At 54.3% G+C, this 14,707-nt stretch overlaps 1 protein-coding gene across 3 annotated transcripts; it reads right to left on the bottom strand.

Moving 5' to 3' along the window:
* Window positions 1-939: 939 nt before the first annotated feature.
* Ampd2 (adenosine monophosphate deaminase 2) lies at window positions 940-13,147 on the bottom strand. 3 transcript variants are annotated; one of them, XM_027395477.2, is made up of 18 exons: window positions 12,963-13,147; window positions 7,742-7,872; window positions 7,385-7,515; window positions 7,007-7,075; window positions 6,803-6,914; window positions 6,361-6,547; window positions 5,966-6,107; window positions 5,765-5,854; window positions 5,400-5,529; window positions 4,476-4,670; window positions 4,257-4,388; window positions 3,946-4,109; window positions 3,537-3,663; window positions 3,283-3,446; window positions 2,869-2,989; window positions 2,435-2,608; window positions 2,170-2,280; window positions 940-2,041 (listed from the first exon to the last, which is right to left on the bottom strand). In XM_027395477.2, the coding sequence occupies exons 1-18, from the start codon at window positions 12,970-12,972 to the stop codon at window positions 1,835-1,837; spliced, it is 2,397 nt and encodes a 798-aa protein (XP_027251278.1). In that variant the 5' UTR covers window positions 12,973-13,147; the 3' UTR covers window positions 940-1,834. The 3 variants fall into 3 exon arrangements, 2 of the variants coding, with proteins under 2 accessions (XP_027251278.1, XP_027251277.1); XM_027395476.2 differs by lacking the exon at window positions 12,963-13,147 and adding an exon at window positions 12,015-12,699; XR_003481196.2 differs by lacking the exons at window positions 2,869-2,989; window positions 12,963-13,147 and adding an exon at window positions 12,015-12,701 and having other exon boundaries at window positions 2,003-2,041.
* Window positions 13,148-14,707: the final 1,560 nt, after the last annotated feature.

The following is a 14,707-nucleotide window of genomic DNA, read 5'->3' as shown; positions in this document are numbered from 1 at the left end:
GGAGCCAGTGAGAGTCAGGAGGGGAAGTAGAGCTGCTTTGGGTCTCTGGGCGCACCTGCTACAGTCTGAGGCCAGATACAGATGGGCCCTCCTACCTGCTCAGAGTCAGGGGTTAGGGAGTGGGGGCTGCTGCCAGTCTCTGTGGGCTCCCAGCCAAGCCCTCCATCACACAGGCTTACCATTCTGAGGCAGGAGGCCCCTAGTGCCTCTCCACCCAACAGCAGCTGTGGCAAGCATCTGCAGCCTACACAGGAAGTACCCTGTGCTGTCCAGGGCCTGTCTGCTTCCCTTCTTTACAGGCACAGCAGGCAAAGAGGTGCACTGCAAATTGCACAATAGACTTGGGGTAGAAAGTGAATTGCTAGAGATAAACTAAAATACAAGCAGCTCCAGCTCCAGCTCCTTACAACACAATCTAACAGTGATGTCTGTCACCATGCCTGCCATCTTTACGTCAGAATCCCCAAGGGAGAGATCTGGAAAGAGTATTGTAGACAGGCTATCTAGAAGGTTCCACAATTTTGAAACCACAGGCCTCAGGCAGGCATGTAGGGTACATGTTCCCACCTACCATGCTGTCATAAGAGGCTGCACAGGAGGCACAAGGTGGAAGGGTGCCATCCCTCCAAGCTGGTATGACAAGAATACATCATGGACCTGGGGGCATATGTCCCCTTCAGAAGGGCAAACGGGCATCTCCTCTCTCCCACAGATACCCCAGTCAGTGTACAGATGCACTAATCTACTTCATCCGTGCCTCACACCTTAGAGTGTGTTGTACCTCATGGCTGTGACAGCACACATCTGTGATCCAAGCACTCAGAAGTGTCGGCAGGACCGCCACCAGCCTTTGCTACACAGAGGCCCACACTGTACTCCATCCAGAGTGCCTTGCCACTCACCACCCATCCTCTCCCAACAGAGACCTTCACACGCCTCATTACTTAAATAGTCTTTATTTCTCATGCACTAGGAAAATGGTTCATATGAAACACTTCTTCATAGCAAAGGCCTTGGTCTAGAACATAACACAACAAGAGGCTAACTGGGATCTGGGTCTGGCCAAAGACCTGGAAACCCTCAAGGGTGGTACCACCCCCAGGGCTAACGGCGGACGCAGCATCCTCCAACTACGGTAGCCTCCAACTGTAGACACAGATCAGGGTAGCTGCTCCCTCCCACAAGTACAAGGGAGCTGGTAACAAAGGGATATGTGGAATAGAAAGGAACAGAGGAGTCTGATGGGCAGTGACTTGGCAGGGACATATCCAGCCCCTGAGCAGGCCTCTGGGGCCATGAGCAAGCCCAAGCCCTGCTCTGCCTAGCACAGACGGGCCACAACTTCACAGACGGGCCACAACTTCACAGACACTGAGCAGCCAGTGCCACAACAGAGGGACAATGAGCCCCTCCTGACTGCCCCATGGCCACATAAACAAGAGGGAAACTCAACTTGAACTCTAGCCAAAGCCTGGATTTGCCGAGGTAGGGCTCCAGAGGCTAACGGGGCCAGCCTCACACAACTATCCCAAGCCCCTGTGGACACTGAAGACACCATAGGACAGTCAGGCTTCTGACAATCCTGGACGGGTCACTAGCAGGGCCAGCCCTTAGATCTCAGCCACCAGGTACCACCTGAGCCAAGAAAACAGTGAAGCAGATTCCTGGACTTGCTCTCATTGCGGTGGCCCAGAGGCAAGACATGGTCAAAGACATGCAGGACAGAAACAAAGAACAGCGACATGCAGAGACCACACCAGGTGCGAAAGGTCCAATCAGAGACACACACGATCAAGTTGCTGAGATGGGGCGAGCACTGCATGAACTTGGCTCACTAAGGCCCCGGGCTCATGACAAGGCCTACTTCCTCTGGGATGGTCTCCAGCATCTCACTCTGGACGGCCTGTGTGATAAGCGCCAGCTCTTGGCACAGGGTCTCATGGCGGTAGCCCACTCGGATGTCTGGCACATTGGTGCGGCGGATGTCATTGCCCTCGGGACCCTCCTTGGTATAGTTGGGTCCCAGCCAGTGGCTTTTTACCTGCAGAGGGTGTGGGTAACAGGCACAGCTGCAGGGAGATCCAACCATCACAGGGACAAGGCCAGGATCCCAAATGCAAAGGAAGGCAAAGAGGTGATGCCCAGCCCCAGGCAGGTTGAGTATCATACCTTGTGGGAGAAGCCACTCATGAGCACACTGTTACGGGCCAGTTCACACATGTCACAGGAGCTGAGCTTCCAAACCTGAGTGGCAATGCTGTACTCCTCCATCAGGGGTTCCTGCACAGGCCAGGTTCTTTGAGAGAGGCATCAGACCCCTGAAGTTCCTCCCTTCTTTAAGGGCTTGGCTAACTGTTGCTATGCTCCACCACCAGGGGCAGCACAGACCCGGAGACACCCCACAATCCCCTAGACACCCTGGGCTGGGTCTGACCTTGGTGAAATGGAACTGCAGGGGATCATCTGTGGACAGTGAGACCATGAGGCCACGGGATAAGTACTCAGGTAGAGGGTTCCGGTGGTAGCTGAGGAACAGGCTGTTGTTGCTGAGAGGGGACATGGCAATGCCGATCTGAGCCAGGTAATACAGGTACTGCAGGACAGGGGCCTGGGCAGAGAGGAGAAATGGAGGACTTGTCAGGGGGCCTCAATGCTGGGAGGGCATACTGCTTCTGGGGCCTAGGGGAAGGGGGCTCCAGGCTAGGTGCCATGTAAGAACAGTGAATCCAAGCTGGGCTCCTCCACTAGAGGATGGGTGGGAAGAGCTAATTATACTGGGAAGGAGGAATCTGATCTCATGGCTGGGAGAGGAGGAGGATCAGGAAGGCAAACAGCTGCATGTGGAGGCTGGGGGGTGTAGACCCTGACCTTGCGCAGAAGCAGCCCGTGGGAGATGTTCTCGGCCAGCATGAAGGCTGACACCAGGTGGTGGATGGGCCCAGCCTCCCCGCAGTGCGGCCTCAGCACAAACGTATGGAAGCCCCTCTGCCTGAGGGGCATGAAGACAGAGTAAGCTCCAGAGCATGGGCACACCTAAGCTCACCTGACCCCAGATCCCAGGCCACCAGCACACATATGCCCCCCAGCTAGTGACTACAGGGGCCTAGGAAGGAGGACAGGGCAGGTTCTTGACTGAAAAGATGAGAAATGAAGCCTAAGGGCAGAGAAAGAGCCTAGTCAGTCTGGACCTGGGAGCAATGTGTGAGCCAGGGTACTAGTGGCCTCAGCTCAGGGTGCTCAAAAACAAGGCAAGCAGAGGGCTGGTACTCCTGGAATAAGCACCTGCGCAGATGGTTCAACATGGCCATGTTAGCGAAGGTGTAATACAGGTAGTAGGCGTAGGGTGGGTTGTCCTCCTCCACCCAAGCTTCTGGGAGGGGACTCTCCAGGTTGAAGACATGGTTCTCTGGCTTGGACTCATCATCCACACTGTCAAAACCATCCACCTGGTAAAGAGCTGGTGGTCAGCCCTAGAGCCACAGCTGGGCCTGAGCCCAGCTATCCTGCCCTCTCTCGCCCAGCCCATGCCAGCTCACGTGCTCCAGAAAGAGGTGCAGCTCTGGGTGACTAGCAGGGTGCACAGTAGCCTCAAACAGTGGCAGAAAGATGTTCTCCAGCATCTCTTGGAAGTTGGCCAGCTGGCCCTTGGTGCGGTACACGTCACTGCAGGGGAGACAGGACACAAGCATATGCAGGGCCAGCAGCAGGCCAAAGAGTCAAAGCTGTCATGAGAAGCACCAGAGTGTGTTTGAATCACAGTGGGAAAGTGGGACATCCAGAAAGACCAGGCTGGACAGACTGCAGGTTGGTCTGGGAGGCCCTTCCTGGCACTCAAGAGTGCCTAGCTTGGATATTGAAGGCTTAGCCATCCCAGCAGAACAGGAGGCAGGCTCTGGCCCCTTGTACACAGCCCTGGAGCTTCCTCCCACTCTAAGGGACACTCACAAGAGGCGGGGCACCTGCACCAGCCAGCGCACATTGGGAGAGTGCACTTTGTGCACCACTGCCCAGCGTGCCAGCTTGTCCCACTCGTCCCTCGAACGCCCGTAGATGGACAGCCGGAGCTCTGCGTTCTGGTATTTGCTCTCCTCCAGGTCTGACATCACCTCCTAGACACCAGAAGCAATCACATCTAGGTTCCTCCTGCCTCGTGTACCCACCACATATGCTCATTAAGCCTCTTACCTCCCTCCTCCTGTCACTTGAACCCTCTTACACATGGGTTCTAGCTCAGCAGGGGAGAGTTGCCTCCATACCTTGATGATGTGAGCAAAGTACTTCCCAGAAATCTTGTTGTCGGTTTTGATGAAGATCTCTCGGAGGACGGACTCCCCAATAGGGTTGTATTTGGCATTAAACTTGTCAAATCGATGAAAGGTATTCCTGTCCTGGAGGAGATGGGAAGGCCTAGGTCACACCCCTGATCCTTGGCCCTAGTGCTGACCCAACACCCCAGCCCATCCCATGGGACAGACCGCGTGCACATCAAGTGTGTCCACACTCAAGTCGTAGGCAGTGAGATTCATGCTCTCGAACACCTCTCGGAGCGTCTGCTCACGGCCCTGCTCAACATGCACAATCTCCTCCAGGTGTCGTTTCATTGCCCGCTTGATGAAACGCAGCAGATGCTTCTGGTTCATGCAGGATGAGGCATGGATGTGAGTGTCCACCTGCAGTGGAGAAGGACCACTGGATCCACCAAAGGCTCGGGAGGGCCTTGGGACTTCAGCCAGGAAGTGTTTCTTGTACAAACATGAGGACTGCAGTTGCCATCCCCTGAACCCACACAAACGTCAGGTATATGCAGCAGCCTACCTATAATCTTAGCATGAGAAAGGCAGAGGCAAGGGACACACAAAATAAACTGTCTAGCTAAACTAGCTGAAGCAACAAACTCTGGGTTCAAGTGAGAAACTCTGTCTTAATATATAAGGTAGAAACACAATGTCAGCTTTGGCCTCCCCACCACACAAGGATAAGCTTGCAGCCTGCAAGCACACGTTTGCATGCTCGTGCGCACACGCGCTCATGCACGTGCTCACACACACACACACACACACACACACACACACACACACACAAATGCAAAACGTTGGGGAGAGATGGCTCAGCAGGTGAAGGTACCTGCCATCAAACCTGACAACATGAGTCAATTCCCAGGACCCCACATGGTGGAAGAGGAGAAATGACTCCTGGGAATCTTTCCTCTGCCCCACATGCCTACATCCATATACATACACAAATCACATAATTTAAATGTAATAATTTTTTAAAGGAGAGGTCCATGGCCAAAACAGTGTGTAAAACAGGGCTCTCCATATTTACTGAGTGCTGGGGGAGAACCCAGCTTTGGGAGGGAGATATGATCAGGACACAGAGGCCACAAGCTGAGGGCCCACCTTACGGATATTGTAGAAGTCCCGGTGTGGCACTTTCTTCTGAGCTGCCAGCTCCTTCATCTCATTGAGCAGAACATGCATCTGGAATTTGGAGCTCAGGTACTGTAGTCGGCGGTAGCAGAATGACTTTCTGGGCAAGAAGAAAGAGGAGAGAGACTTAGACCCTGATAGAGGAGGTTTCTGGGAAGGATGAAGGCAGGAGGCAGGAGCAAACAGAACAAGGGCAGCAGACTAGGAGTAGGTGACTAGAGAGTGGCAGGAAACAAAGTGACAGTTGCCTGGGGCAGGGCAGGGCAGGGCAGGGCAGGGCTGGGGATGGAGAGTGTGGGCTGTGAAGCAGCTCAGTGGGGCAGGCGGAATCTTACATGGGACCATTGATAATCAGGGCCATCAGCACATTGACGTCAGCTACAAATTCCTGCAGGTCAGGGTACGGAAGCTCCACCTCTGGACAGCTGGCATGCAGGAAGCTCAGGTGAGGAGAGCAAGCCAAACCCTCTGGCCCTCTCCCAAGCCAATGCATTATTCCATACGATATATCCCAACACACACCACACCCCTCTTACTGCTCATCAGGGTCCCTGCGGGTGTAGACATGCACCACACCACGCACCATGCGCAGACCCAAGCCCAGGTCCCCAGGCATGGTGCTTGGCTCACAGTGTTCATATGGGTGCTGCTCCAGCGCAGGGGGGTGCACTGGGGCATCTGCAAAGGGGAGAGGGAGGAGTCAGAGCCAAGGAGCTTCAAGGCCTGCCACTGTCCAATCTCTGGGCTCCATAGAGGGCAAGGTATGTCAAAGGCTCCAAAAGAACAGCTATGGTCCCCAACCTCCACCCTTCTGATGTCAAGAAGCTAGAAAGAGCCTGGGTGTGGGAGATGCAGACAAGGCAGAAGCACCTAGGCTCTAAGCCTAGATACCCAGGGAAGTTGGAGTTTGGGGAGGGATAGGAGCTCCCACCAGCAGACACAGGGGTATCAGGGCTCTGCTCATAGGTTCGAGTCTCCAGGGGCTTCTCAGCAAGCTGCTGCAGGTAACGGCGGGTGGTGGGACAGAAGCTCTGCAGTGACAGGGCCATGTACTTCTCCCGGATGAAAAGTGCCCGCACCACACTTTTGGCTGCATCTAACAGGTCTGTGAATGGCACCTGAAGACAAGGACAAGCAGGCACTTGCTTTGGTCTCTGTCCATACTCAGGTTCATACTCACCCTTTGGTCATCCCCTGACCTCACACCGACCACCCCCAGCTCCAAAGGCCTCAAACCAGCCCTGTCTAGTCCCATCTTATGTGAGCCCAGAACCTCTGCCACTCCAGGCACCAGAAGAGAAATACCCTCTCCATCTCCCACCAATTCCCCAGGCCAGAACTCTCTGGAACCTAAGGCTTCACTCCACACTCACCCCACACTTCTCCTCCCCAGAGATGATGACCCGCTGAAATTCCCGTTCCAGTACAACGTCACGCTCCCAAAGACCCCTGTCACCCTGTCCCTCTCCTTGCTCCTTGTAGAGCCTACAGAAAAGGGAGACAGACAAGGATTGGAGACAGCCACAGTACAGACCCCAGCTCCACATGCCCTGAGCATGCCCCCTTCCCCTCCTCACTGTAAGTCCGAGTCACTGTCTGTCTTCAGGAAATCTTGCTTGGCCCGAAGCAGAATATCTGGCTCCAGCCTAGAGGTGAGAGGAGAAAAGGTCTCGTAGAGCAAGAGCAGTGGCTGCAGCAACTGACTCCCAGCACTCTGCCAGCTGCTGCCTACAAATTGTCACATGTGGTCCTCACAGGCGGCGCTGTAGACCCTGGGCTGTTCTCAGCCCACTTCAGAGATGAGAAAGCAACCCCAGAGGGAAGTTTGTACAGTAGACTCTAAGCTTCCCAGAAGACAGAACCAGCAGTGGCCTGGTTCCAAGAATGTGCTCTATGCTGCCTCCCTGGCGAACCTCAGAGACAAAGGGACAGGGAAGGGGCAGCAGCAGGCTCACTTGACATCTTGGCTGATTTGCCGTTCCAGCCGCTGCCTCCTCTCCTCTAGCTGCTCGATGGGGCTTGCCTCTGGGAACTCATAAGGGGCGCTGCGGAGCTCACTCTCAGCCAGTGAGCGGCTGAACAACTCCTGGTACCAAGGAGGGAAGGAGGAGAAAGGTCAGGTGGCCATGCTTTCAAGCCCTCTGCCTCCCTCCCCTGCAGAGCCTGGGCAAGGGGTGTGGGCAGAAGCCAGGGTTCCTGGGAAAGACTTAGGATCAGGGATAGCTAGGCATGAGATGAGAGGTGGCTGAAATATAGGGGTATAGCAACGAGGATAGTCTGAGGTGAGGAGGTGTGGGAGTGCCAGGTGATACCTCTGCGATCTCCTTGCATTTGCCATCCATAGACGTGCGAAGGTCGAGTGGGAAGTGCTTGAGGCAGGGGGCAGTGCCAGGTAGGGATCGGGCAGACTGCAGCGGAGAGGCCCCCAGACCACCCCTAGCCTCTGCAGAGACAGTGATGACAGGGTCAAGGAGAGGAGGGGCAGGGCCTGGATGCCTCTGGAAGCCAAGAACCCCTTCCTACCTTGGGGCCAGAACCTATTAAAAGCCAGGGTCTAGACACTGGGCAATACTTCTACTGAGGCAAAAGAGCCAGCCATGTGGGGGTCCCAAGGGAACTCATCCATATCTACATGGAGGCCCTTTACTACCCCAAGCTCAGGGATGAGGTCCTGTGCCTGCCTGTGGAACAAATGAATCAACTCTGCAATGAGAACTTGAGGTAGGGGTGGCCCACTCCCTTAGATCAGGAGAATCTATCTGCACGTGACCTTTCCAGAAAGGGTGCGCATGTACACACGTACTTGCATGCACATGCACACACACACACACACATACACACACACACACACACACACACACACACACACACCAAGTACTCATTTAGGATCAGTGGCCACACTAAGGACCATCAGCTTCTCGGGCACTAATCCAGGGTCAGATCTGCCCCTGACCTAACAGGTCCTTCCCTGAGAAGAACAGAACAACCACCTACTCTCCTAGACATGAAGGCAGAAGCAAAGTACAGCAGCCACTCAGCTCTGACCCAAGAAGCAACTATCAAGGAAGAGGACCTGGTTGGCAAGGAGCCCTCTCTCCCCCTGGAGGCCTGTCCTCTCCCTAGGACCCCAGAACTGCCAGGATGAGGGCTGATCCTAGGCTACCCCTCCCACTGCTGGCTGCCCCTCTGAAAGGAGCTACCAGTCTATGCCTCTTGGAAGCCCTAGGATCTGGGCTGGAGGCTCCATGAAAGGCCCTGAGAAAGGGAGAATTAGAAGCCAGGGGTCTTTCTACTCCAACAAGGGCAGAACAACTCTACATGGGCCTCACCACGAGGTTAATACTGTAGGTCTGAAGCTGCTAGTCTCCTAGACTGCCTAAGCTCCCAGGCCACCAGGAAGGACCCTTTTGGGTCCTTCAACAGTCTTAGCCTCCTCCTGCAGGAAGCTGTCCACAGACCATTTGGTCCTCCCAGCCAGCTGTAGAAGATGCAATCCCCCCAGAACCCTCGACCATCTCCACTGTCATAGAAAAGGATTCGGGCTCTGCCTTAAGGTCTCTGTACCCATTTCTAGTGCTCCAGGTACAGTCCCAAAGCTGGACAAAGAAAAAGGAGCTTGACCTAGATCAGGACCCAGCTACCGACTTGCCTTGGTCTCTATTGGAACCCTACCTGCAGAGTTCAAGAGTGCTCTGGTCAGCAGCCCTGTGCCCCTTGCCTGCCTGTTTGCCTTGTGAAGCTGCAGCCAGTCCCCCAGGACAGCTCAGGGGCTGGCATGGGCTGTACCAAGTGCAGCTATAAGCAGGGGAGACCCTGGGATGGCCCCAAGTAGGGGGCTGGGAGAGTTCAGGGGAGTTTAGAAACCCAGAGAAGGTGCAGGAATTGGGAGATGGGAAGAACTCTAATTCTAACAGGACCTTAACCTCTTCAGTGCCAGTGAGGCCAACCTAGATCCAGGGATCTCAACAGGGAGAAACAAGACAGACTGAGATGGCCAAGGCAGCCTGGAAGGGAGGGGCCAAGTCTCCTTAAAACCACAGCCCTAGGGGACAGAAAGTGGACACAGCCTGGCTGGCCAAAGGGTAGGAAGAGAGACAAGGGAGACCAGCCATGGTCCCCTGAGCCCTACACCTCTGGAAAGCTTCATCTGTCCACCCCAGGTCTTTTGGGCCCTGACTACACTATGGACTCTTGAGGAGAAATAAGGCCTTTGCTACATGCAGAGGCTGGCTGGTAGTTGGACCACTGGCCTAATCTGGGTAGGAGCTAGTTACAGAGGCTTCTTAGCATACAAGCCAGTCCCAAGTCCATTATCAGGGTAGGGGCAAACTACTCAGGAAGAGTAACTTGGAACATGGGAGCAGCATTTGGAAAACACATAGGACTCTACTTTTGTTTATTTGCTTGCCTTAACCTCTGGACAGAGGCTATAAATGGGTGAGAAGTGGCCTTGTCCTATCTGGCCACAGCCCCAGGACTCACAGGGGAATGATCTACAAGAGTTCTGTAAAGCTTAGGACTCTGAGCCCATGGGGCTACAATCAGAAATTCCTAGGACGCTCCAAACACTTAAATGGAGACCCTTCATTGAGGAGGGTGAGAGGCCTTCTGAATCCAGTGTAGGGGTAAAGGCTGCTAAGTAGGGGAAAGCAGTGAAGAGAAAGGGATATTGTAGGGGTAGAGAGGCTCTCCCTTGCAAGAAAGAACTGGAGGAAGAGGCAAAGATCAATACCTACCCACCCAACCTAGGGTTTCAAGTCTTTGATTATCAAGAACCTAGATCATAGGCCAGGCAGTGGTGGTGCATGTCTTTAATTGCAGCACATGGTAGGCATATCTCTGCGCTCGAGGCCAATCTGGTCTACAGAGCAAGTTCTAGGACACCACACAGAGAAACAAACAAACAAAACAAACCACCCTGATCCTACCTATGCTCTTAAAGACGGCTCCAGACCATTTGGGGGTTTTGTTTTCTGTCTTTTGCATTCCTGGGACCACCTGAGGCCTTGTGTGTGCTAAGGAAGTCCTCTACTACCGAGCTATATCCTCACCCTTTTCTAGTTTTACTTTCAGGCAGGCTCTTACTAAGTGTCCAAGCATACCTGGAACTCATGATCCTCCTGCCTCAGCTTCCCAACTAGCTAATTACAGGTGTGCATCACTACACCCAGCCACCAACCACTTCTAAGTCCCTGAAGGTAGACCACAGAGCTGCAGAAATGAAGTTAAAAGCCCTCATTTTAAACCCTTTCCTGTCAGGTAACCCTGGGCCTACAGAGCAGGGCTGGGTGAGCAGGAAGGGTTCCAGCAGCCACAGTCATCTTCCTAGTCTGCCACACAAAAGCAAACAACTGCTAGACTCACCAGAGGTGACACACCAGCAACAACCTCCATACTCCCTCATGCCAGATCCCGTCTCCCTGGTTCAGTGCCAAAAGTTGGCATCACAACATACATATGATGATACATACAGCCCAACGCCAAGGGGGGATCACCCCATCAGCTCCAAGATTCTGGTGCCTAGTCCTTCCTCTTGACTAGCCCCTCACTCATTATCAAGACTGCCTCACTAGGCCTCAACCCCAGGGACAGGATGCTCTCAGGGTCTAACCATCTAAGGGTCTCTAGCTCAGCAATAGAGTAACCAGCACAGAACTAGCTCCAGGGCATACACCCGGAAGACTCAGATCCAAACACACAGTCTGAGACACAGATCTGAGCACACAGGTCAGCACAACACAAAGCCCTAGCCAAGCATTTTTGGCAGCATAAAAACAAGCTAAAGGAGGGTAGTCAGGGTGTAAATAGAGCTATGAGGGGTTAACAACATCCAGTCACCAAGGCGTTTTTCTTTAGCCAGAACACTTGAGAGCTGCAGACACCCACACCCCTGGAAGCACAAGCTCAAGTAGCTAAGTCCTCACCAGGATGGACACTCGCCACCACACAACCAGTTGCAAATGGTGCGGAGATGCCCACATAGTAGGAGCCAAACCCAAGGGTGCAAGGTACACAGCCCACCAGACATCTCAAGGGCTGCCGCTCTCCTGAAGAGGCTCACAACACAGACCAGGAACAAGCAAACAGCAAGGATAGTAGCAACGGAGCCCTACCTCTGGTGTATGTGCCAGCAATGCATGACCCCAGATGTCACTCACCGATGAGGGAGTTCTAGATCTAGGGCCTTGGAAAGAGTAACAACCTGAGCCTGCCTGCTGTAGGCACAGGCACCAAACAGGGTAGCCAGTCCGCAAAGCAGTCATCAGTCCCACACCCTCCCCACTTCATTCACACACTTCACACACAGTCTCAGCATCTGCACAAGCAGACACGTGTGCATATACGCCTCTTGTGCACACACATCCACACCCACTCCTTGTTACGGAGGGCAGCATCCCTGACATGGAAACCTCAGACCCCCCCCCCACTCCCTGCGCCACCCAACCCAGTCAGTCAGCCCTAGAACCGAAGCAGAGAGGCATCACTGCAGAGAGGGTGCTGCAGAAGGGGGCCCTCTCTGAGGCACTAGGTGGCCTGGACAGGAGGAGATGGAGGAGCCCCATGCCTGAAGCCAAGAACACTTACCTGGAGCAGCAGCGGAAGCTTGCAGGCTGGCCCGCTTCTTAAAGGGATATTTGGCCTTGGACTTGCCTGGGCCAGAATAGGATGCCATGGCTGGGGCCAAGGCTACAGCGGAGGAACCTCACCAGCTGGGGCCAACCTCTCTCACATCCAACCCCTTCCTCCGCCCCGCCCCCAGCGGGAGTGACTGATGCAGGAAGCAGCGCCCCGCAGGCGGAAGAGGCCCTGGCCACGATTTCTGATGTTGTCTAGGCAACCTCGGGGAGTGGGGCCTCCATCCTGCCCCTTATCCCTCCCTTCCCACTCCAGTCCCTAGAGTGACGTGACTGATGGTGGCTGGGACTGGGGTGGGGGTGGGGGCGCAAAGAAAACAGATGGAGCAGCGCCAGCTCGCAGCTCTGCACCACCCTCACCCCATCTCCGGAACCCTCATCCCTTGCCAAAGCTTCAAGGCAAAGAAGCCAAAGTCCAGGCTAGGCTCAGCCAGAGAGAAAAATAATAAGAATACAGCCTGAGCTTCTCCAGCCTCAAAACCCATTTCCTCCAGGGAGAGGGCAAGCGTACTCAAGAAAACCCAGAGCCTCGGGGGCAGAACCCACTCTTTTCTTCTCCATCTGACCCCAGCTCTAGGGACAGCCCAGGAGAAGGAGGCTGAACTGAGAATTCGAGCCCAGAAGGGAGGAACCTGTCTTGGGAAAATTCCACTGACCGGCAGAAGCTGGAAGTCCTCCTAGGAAGACAGGAAGAGCCGGAGGCAGGGTCTTGTTGAGGTCTGTGGGAAAGACCCCAGGCTCCTCTGCTTGTCTCTCTGCCCGCACACTCAAGGTCTGCTTCCCTAGACCTTTCCAGGGTCTGCTCACACTCCTAGCAAGACCTGACCCTCTTGTCACCCGGACAAGGCACCTTTGTCCCGGGATCCCTCTAACGCCAACACACGCGCCACACGCTTACCTGAGGCCATACTGCCCGAGTCCCGAGTGGTACCAGGGAGGCTGCCTAGTCTACACCGCGGGGAAGCGCGGCTGAGGAGAGGAGAGGGCCCCACAGGGGCGAAGTCGCGCCCCTGGCCCCTGCACCCGCACTGAGGCGGGAAGGAAGGCTGCTTCTCAAAATGGCCAGCTGGACGAAGGCGGACTCCCACGGGCTTCAGCTGCCAGACTGACCTCAGGAGACCCCGGTGTCGCGACCCCCAGCCCGCACTCAAGAGGAAGCAGGCCACGTGCTCCACAGAAAACCGAACCCGGAATTCGCCTAGGGTTCTTTCACTAGTTTCTGGGAATCAATTAGAGATCCCAATCCCGTGGCGGGGCCGTGGGGCAGTCGCGCAACAGGTGCGACCCCGCCTAAACCTTCCCGGCTGCGCGCCAACCTCGCTTGCCCCAGGCCCCGCCAAGTCTGCGGTCACGCCCCGTTCGGCCACGCCCCCGGCCCTCTGGCCACACCCCCACCATTTTCCCTGTTTCCTTAACGCCACGTGGGCGCCACCCCGGCCAGGGTTGGCCTGGCTTGGCCCTTCCGTCTTGGGCGGCTTCTGTGGGTCAGTTTCCTCATCAGTAAGATGAAATAAGGTAATGATAGTGTCTCATTCAAAGGACTTACTGAAGATTGAATGTAAAGTCCCTTTGCACAATGCCTGGCACAAGTCAGGAAGCTATTATTAGGGTCCCAGAATCCATTTTAAGCAGAAGCCCTGCCCTTGCATTCCCCGCATTCCCACCTGAGTCTGTTTCCTTCTATTAGCCATTGGCCCTGAAGGCTGGCTTCCTCATCCCACGTTAGTTTCTATGTTGAGGTTAGACGAGCCAGAATGTCTAGGTTCAAATTCAGGCATCGCCACCTACTTCCTGACTGGCGCTGAAATTCTCGGTGCTATTTCTGTAAAATGAGTATCTGCTCTATATGATACTGGTGAAGATAAGTGAGTTAATTATAAGTGCTTAGACCTGTGTCTGGCCTGTAAGTTACTACCCAATCAGTGTTCATGTAACATTGCTTTGGTCTGGGATCCTTAATGCAACTCATTGACTCTCCTTGTGGGTTAAGTGTTTGCACAGGGCCACAGCCGGCCCTCCCAAACCAGCATTCCCATATTCAAGGGCCAGTCTTACCTAAAGGAAACCTGTAAGGGGAAGTCCCCTTACCTTTATGAAAGTAATTACCTTTATGAGAAGCAATTGTTCCCTTGCCCTTGAGGGAGTCCTTTGCCTACACACACACACACACACACACACAGCTGTTCTAAAGGTCTTACCTCCCCCACACTACATCCCTTCCCTCCTGTCCCCACCCTGAACTCTGGGTCCTGAGCCCCATTCTCTCTATATCTGAGGCGGCCTCTAGGGTGTCTCCTGTCCACCTGTCTTAAACTTTGCAAATAATTGCCTTGGGATGGGGTGAGGGCTGGGTGGCAGCATCCCTCTGTCTTACACGTGAGAGGCAATGCCCACCATGGCAGGCAAAAAGACAAAAACACAAACAAGAAACCCCCTACAGTGGCCTCCAGAAACTTGGGAAGGCAGTGGGGGAAATCCAGTTCACAGAGCATCAAAGACTAAAATAGAACAAGAGATACCTTGTTCTTACTTTGTTATGTTTAAATATCAAAACAGGGCCATTAGAAGCTCTCAGTACAGATGAGGGTGTGTTGAACTAGACACAGGTTATGTGGCCATAAACACTAATATAATCTAAGAACC

Source organism: Cricetulus griseus, assembly GCF_003668045.3.
Source record: "Cricetulus griseus strain 17A/GY chromosome 1 unlocalized genomic scaffold, alternate assembly CriGri-PICRH-1.0 chr1_0, whole genome shotgun sequence".
Classification (NCBI taxonomy): domain Eukaryota; kingdom Metazoa; phylum Chordata; class Mammalia; order Rodentia; family Cricetidae; genus Cricetulus; species Cricetulus griseus.
This window is presented reverse-complemented; position numbering and strand designations above follow the sequence as displayed.